The sequence below is a fragment of the Limulus polyphemus genome, unplaced genomic scaffold (assembly GCF_000517525.1).
Source record: "Limulus polyphemus unplaced genomic scaffold, Limulus_polyphemus-2.1.2 Scaffold1892, whole genome shotgun sequence".
NCBI lineage: Eukaryota > Metazoa > Arthropoda > Merostomata > Xiphosura > Limulidae > Limulus > Limulus polyphemus.
In genome coordinates this window covers 214,907-221,852 of record NW_013667502.1, presented here as the reverse complement: position 1 = coordinate 221,852, position 6,946 = coordinate 214,907, and the positions used below count along the sequence as shown (strand labels likewise).

Here is a 6,946-nt window from a genome sequence, read left to right as displayed (position 1 = left end):
ATGCCCCGTACTTGAAAAGGGATAATTAATTTAGAAATGAATCAGTTTGTTTAAAGAAAATCAAACTTATATAAGATAAATAGTCATAAAATTCGGCTACTAGTTATTAGACGTTCTGCAATTTTCTGGGTTCACTAAATGTTTTCGGAGACTTACTCATTAATAAAATTTTTAGAGAAATTATTTGTGTGTTTAAAGAGTCAAAACTTACATATAATGAATAAAAATGTAATTTCCTGTCTTTAAAATATTAGTAATGTTCTCAAAATAAAATTATAATAGTGTTAATAAAAAAAAGAGAGTTATTTCCTTGCTGAATGAGAAGGAAAGAGAATTATGTAATTAATAAGATTTAAATACTGATCATTTTTATATACTTAACATAATACATTATTAGGTAGTCTTAGAAGTACTAATAAACTTTAGTGAATACTATTTAGAAAATGTACTTCATTTAATGACTAGAAAACAGTAAATTTGAATAGGAATCTAGAATATAAGAAGTCGGGTCATATATGTTATTTTGAAATATTATAATATAACCAGGCTCCGGCCAATAATATGTAACAATGCTCTTTATTATCTTTATTGTGCTGAATATCTTATTCCATGATGCCATAATAGATATTTTTAAGTTTGTTAAACGTATCATAATATAACGATACACCTTATCGTATATTTTGTATTGGTGTCCAATCACAATAAAACAAAAAAACAACAAAAACAAAAAATGAAGCAAACAATTTTAAAAAGGTGAAACTACTTTACGTTCGAGTGAGCTGCAAAATGTATTAATTTCTGAGTGATTTATTAATATGTTAAAAATATTCTGGAGACTTTATAGTAGTTTTTTTTCTGGAATAATTTTAAATTAAACAATATTCTGGTAACGAAAATAATAGATAATTTTAGAATAGGCTAACCTGAATATAATAAGTTATAAACATATATGGTTGTTTATTCAACTCGAGGAATTATAAGTTCGATTATTTTATTGGGTAACATAAAAAAAAAATAATCATTAGGTTTTGACAAAACGTGATTGTATATTAGTGTATACATTTACAATCCACTTTATTCGAAATACTCAAATATCTAGAAGCTACTGTAACACATTTGTTATTATATATTTATTTTAATATCGACATTTGTTTAGATTAAATTTACATTTAGAAACATACATAGCTTATACTGTTAAATATGTATTGCGAAACTCCCGCCTATTCTCCAAAGTTTTAGAAGATTCTCGAGAGTAAGAATCAACAATATATGTATGTACATAAATGCTTAAATGTGGCTTTGTATTGTTACGTAATCTGAATTTTTTAAATAGCCTCCACACGCCTCTAAATATAACCAACGCGACGCGCCAAAAAAAGAATATCTATTATTGGTTTGCTATAGTTGGTGTGCTATATACTTCGGAAGCTATAACTGTGATTGTTATAACGATTATCAATCTGAAAACTTCAGATATTTGACCAGGAGCATTTACAAAGTTCGAACATTACAAACCATTTACTTAACTGCTAAATCCAAAGTACAATTTAACTACTAAATTTAAAGTATCATCTGACTCAATTTCAGGCTATTTGAAATTGCAGTACGTAACACTACCTAAATTTACAGATTCAGGTAAAGGCACAACGAAAATAAAACGCGAAATTGTTTGAATGTGTACTTTATTTAATGTTTTTCGGATTGTTTTGTTTCTAAAGTACTATCCATAGAGTTTTAGTTTCAATTTTTATGTACTTGTATTTTTCTTGCCTTTATTTTCGTAGCTGAACACACTTCCTCAAAATTGAGTACTGAGTGATTCTGATTAGTAAAAGCAATAATGAAATCAAGTATGTCTCAACCTCTGGTGCTATATTATGTGGAAAAAAAGGAGGCCAATATAGCTTTAATAGGTTTTATTTTTCACAGAATAACAAAACATTGGAAACAAGTGAAAATACATGGAAAGTGCTAGATTAGTCACCAAACATTACAAAACAACTGCTGGAATCCTTATCAGTTGAACAAAAACAACAACAAAAAAAAAAGGTGGTGAATTAAACACATGAAGGTCGAAAGCTAAGTGGACCTGGAATGTTATATTACTCATGTTATAAGTAAATAATAAACAATAGTAAAGCAGTACCATCAAAAGCTGACTGCTTAATTAGTTAACATATTAGCTGAGAGCTGAAATAAAAGTTATTTTTCCATTATAAGAATATGGTTAGTATATTAAACTATAAATATATATCAATTAACTTCCAGAGCAAGCCTTATTTTGACTGTGCTCGTTCCAATCGATTCATACAGTTATATCATTTATTCGGTTCGAACCAGTGAAGTTAGAAGAAAATATTTCATTTAAACCTGCATTACAGTTTTGCAGAAATATTTTACGGAAAACCAAAGAAAACGTTGTTACATAAAACGGGTAATGCTGAGAAAGCAGGAAATGAAACAAAACCTTTACATTGTATTTAACCATATATCTATTTTATTATCATAGAACAAGTGATCATCCCAATTCTTAGTTGTTAATTCAATATCCCGTTGTTTGTACGAAATATTAACTACATTTCTGTCCTATAGTGAAAAAAGCATTTTTATAATAGTACAAAAAGTAAAAGTTATAAGACAAGTGGAAATGAAACAACTAATCATTTATGGGTTATTTAGTTAATTTATCAATTAGAACATTATATTAACAAACTATCTTATATTTATTTGAATTTAGAATAACCAAAAACATTTTAAGAATATGTTGATTTCTAAGAACAACAGAAGCCTATTACACACACACACACACACACATACATATATATATATATATACTAATTTTCAATTCATCACCTTCATAAATTTCACACACACCAACATATACTTATTTCACTTCCCACAGAGTTAGGTTTATGAATAAGGATAACTATGCTCTCAGAATTGTTAGATCTAGAGCTTTTTATACATGTAATATAGTTTTGTTAATGTTGCTTTGATATCTATGAGCCAAATGAAACAAGTATAGCTTCAGAAAATGGAACTTAAACAAGAAACTTCATGAATATTGCATGCAAAATATATATTATATACTAACTAACTAAGGTAATGTATATTTACTAAACATAGGTTAATACCAGATATCAGAACGTTCAAAATTTCCACTCATTTTATTTCCTGTCTACTGACAACTAACACATTTGGGTTGTTATGTATGTTATCATGGTGTGTAGTTCATTTCAGGTCAAGCTAATATCTACGCATTCACATAAATTAACAATAACTTACGTCATTTCGGGCTCCTTCTTTACTTCATTAGGCCTGGCCCGACTGTTACTCATACCAACAATTTAATGCCCCGCCCTCTACTGATTCATTTGTTAGGTTCATATTTCAAGTAAAATCAAACAATTAATATTTACGCGTAGACTGAATAAAATGTTATTCATGTACGTAATCCTCGAATTAAACAACATCTTCATACACTTGCGTATCGTTTACAAACTAAACTATTTATTACACTAGCATGCATCTTATGAAGAAAAACGTTAGCTTGCAAGGGTAGTGTAGTAATAAGCACAATTAACTGAATGGTTTTTCAAAGAGAATATCTATATTCACTGATCTATCCTTATGCTTGACACATGTTATATGACTGCATATTCTTCAGCGAGTCACTGTCAGAACGGAAGCTAAAAAGATGAATTCACTGAATAGAATTTTTAACCTGAGAAATATAGGTTGTTTACAATAAAATATCAGTACAAGAAGTACAATGACAAAAACTAAGCAATGCAGTCACCCGATACAAAGTAGAAGAAAGAATTGATAAAGAAATAGGAAAACCCGATGTGTCAAATAATTGTTATTAGATTTCAGTAAACAAATGAGAAACATAAATAAAATTCAACAACAACAAAAAATGGGTCCCCAGATTGTTTTTTTTTTTCTCAGTGGAAGATGTCAGTATACAAAGTACATAGAGAAAGTAACCAAGACCTAGGGGGTCACCGATTTGATTGGTTCCCAGTAGTCAGACGTCAGAATACAAGGTACAGGAAAAATGTACTGGTTCTTCAGGTTTTTTTCGTGTGAATAAAGCTAATTTGGAACTAACCATACTTTGTTCAATACACAAAGAAAAAATCATTAGTCCATTTTGTCACTATGCTTCAATTTACATGGCGATCACCCTCGCGCTGTTTCTTTTCTTACGAGATATTCCGAGTTTAGCGGAGTCTATTGGTCCACTGTGCCAGGTACCCCAGTCATCGGTGTAAACTTCTGTAAATAGAAATCAGAACATTAGTGCTAGTAAAACATATCAATAATGGTATCTTTAAAATACGAAACAAGTGAAAGCTTGTTAACAGTTCCTGTTTCAGAGTCCAATGTGAGATTACTACATTGGTAAACATTATATTTAAAGTTTGGGAATATGTCGTTCTTCCATCTTATAAAGAAAATAAAAAATCAATACATAATTTATTCCGCATAAGTCTATCGTTCAATACCAAAGTTTTACATTAAATTTTGTAATTTTACTTACGGATAAGCGTTGTAAGTCCATAAACTTACTGCTGACCCTACGTGGGACTTTACCAACAAAGAAGTAAATATATTTAAAAACTTGTGTTTTAATTTTTTACATTTCACAAGTTCATCCTATAAATTAAACATAATCTTTGTATAAAGATATTATGTTGGCGATATGGCTAAATTGTTTCGGCAAAAGTCAGTGGAAACTTTAAAATATTACATGAGAATCCATTCAAACAATAATAAAAATAATAAAAACATATTAGAAACATTTCTTCACTGCCCAGGAAGGGGAAGTGTGCTTCAAATATCTATTACGCACATTCAATATAATATCTTTATCATGTGTCAGCAGGGTAAATCTTAATTAACTTTTGTGTAATTTAAGAATTATTATGATACAGTATCTATAACATGACAACTCAGATTATTTAATTTACAGTTAATTAGAACGTGCTCTCTCATAGATTATTTAGCTTTAATGTAATGTATATCAAAACTACTTATAATCATACAGTCAACAGTTTCACCTGGAACTCTTATTAACAACATAGTTTTCACCCCAGCCCTCAATTATAAGTAATCTCTGTGTCTAGTTCAATAGGTTAAATGAACTACATTTGTCGGAAATACCCGTAGAGACACCATATTTGCACCCACACTTGTCAAAACAGCTATTGTAGAGTCGAGGTGTGGACAGAACTTCAGGCCTGAAAGACTACACACTCCACATGGATAATGCTTGCACACGTAGACTGATTTGCAGAGTTTTCAAAAGACATCAGCTCTTATATGAAATTACTTAGTGAAGTTGTGTTTGTTCCTTCGGGTCCCCTGGGAACAGCCTGTTTTCTCATTCAAATAAACGAGGCGACGTACTACCCCATTTGGGACTTTGAACAAAGCATTTTCTAGGAACTTATGAATTACACAGCCATATTAAGACCTGCTATGCAAAGCGTTGCTATTATATAGCTGTGACCTATGTTTGGCCCAAGATGGCACGATCGATTATTTCTCCAAACACACTTCTGTTGACACACACCCACATATACGTTAGCTTTATTGTAAAGAATACTGTTAGGCATTTACGCATAAATATAAATGCATTTCTTGAAAGTATTACGGTCATGAATGCTTTTTACTAATTTCCGTTCACGCTGTGAGATTAGTCTTACTGTATAGCTACTTACAATGACTCACTTCATAATTCAATTCTCTGTGAGTAATAAAACTCTAAAAACAGATTTTCACCGTATAAACGTTAATGTTTATCTTCTCTTCAGCAACGGCAAACTTGGAATATAACGTATTGACTTACCCTTTCAATAATAGGGGAAATGTAGATGAAATAATCGTCCTCAAATACTTTGATTTACTTATAAATGGATAGCCCATCATTCTTCAATAAGGGTAATTTTGCGTACAATGAAAGTGTACGCGATCTTTCAGTAATGTAGTACAATTCAAAAAAAGAGCTGACTGAATCTTTTCACTAAGGTAAACCCGGATGTAGGTACAAAAGGGCCCTTCTTTAATAAAGATAACTCGAGTATAAATGGTATAAAAACATTTTCATTGGACGATGAGAACCTGTTACTACTCACTCTTCTTCGATAAACATAAGAGATTTATAGAAAATGATAACTCATTCATATCTGACTTCTTTGATAACGTTGATTAGGTAATAACTCGTTCATGATTCACAAAGAGTTAATCAACTCAATTTCGTAATCATAAGTATAAAGGTTGTTAGGTCATTCTACTTTTATAATAGTTGTCCGACATATGTAATATGAGTGTAGAGAATAATAACTCATACTTCTTCGACAAGGATAAGTGGTGCATAGAAGGTGTTAACTTACAGTCCTTTAACACGTGTGTCTGACGTGTAGAAAGTGTTAATTTACTGCCCTCCGACTACAATACCCTGATTATGGTAAGTAGTAAATAAGATATCTTTCATACGAGTAACTCGACCATAAATGGATTACTTCACCTTCATTCTACAAGGGTTACTAGTGTGTGGGAGATACTAACCGGTACTCCATTAATAACGATAACTTAAGTATGCTTAGGACTAACTCACTTTCATTCTGCAAGGGTTAGTAGTGTTTGGGAGATACTAACCGGTACTTCATTAATAACGATAACTTAAGTATGCTTAGGACTAACTCACTTTCATTCTGCAAGGGTTACTAGTGTTTGGGAGATACTAACAGGTACTCCATTAATAACGACAACTTAAGTATACTTAGGACTAACTCACTTTCATTCTGCAAGGGTTACTAGTGTTTGGGAGATACTAACCGGTACTCCATTAATAACGACAACTTAAGTATACTTAGGACTAACTCTACTTCATTCCGCAAGGGTTACTAGTGTTGGAAGTATACTAACCTGACGCTGA

General features: G+C 31.0%; 1 protein-coding gene across 1 annotated transcript in view; it reads right to left on the bottom strand.

Moving 5' to 3' along the window:
- Positions 1-1,901: 1,901 nt before the first annotated feature.
- LOC106465275 overlaps positions 1,902-6,946 on the bottom strand; it is an 85,708-nt gene continuing 80,663 nt past the window's right edge. The window contains exon 4 of the mRNA XM_022393135.1: positions 1,902-4,281. Coding sequence (XP_022248843.1) covers positions 4,175-4,281 — 107 coding nt within the window. The 3' untranslated portion in view covers positions 1,902-4,174. The remainder of the gene's footprint in view (positions 4,282-6,946) is intronic.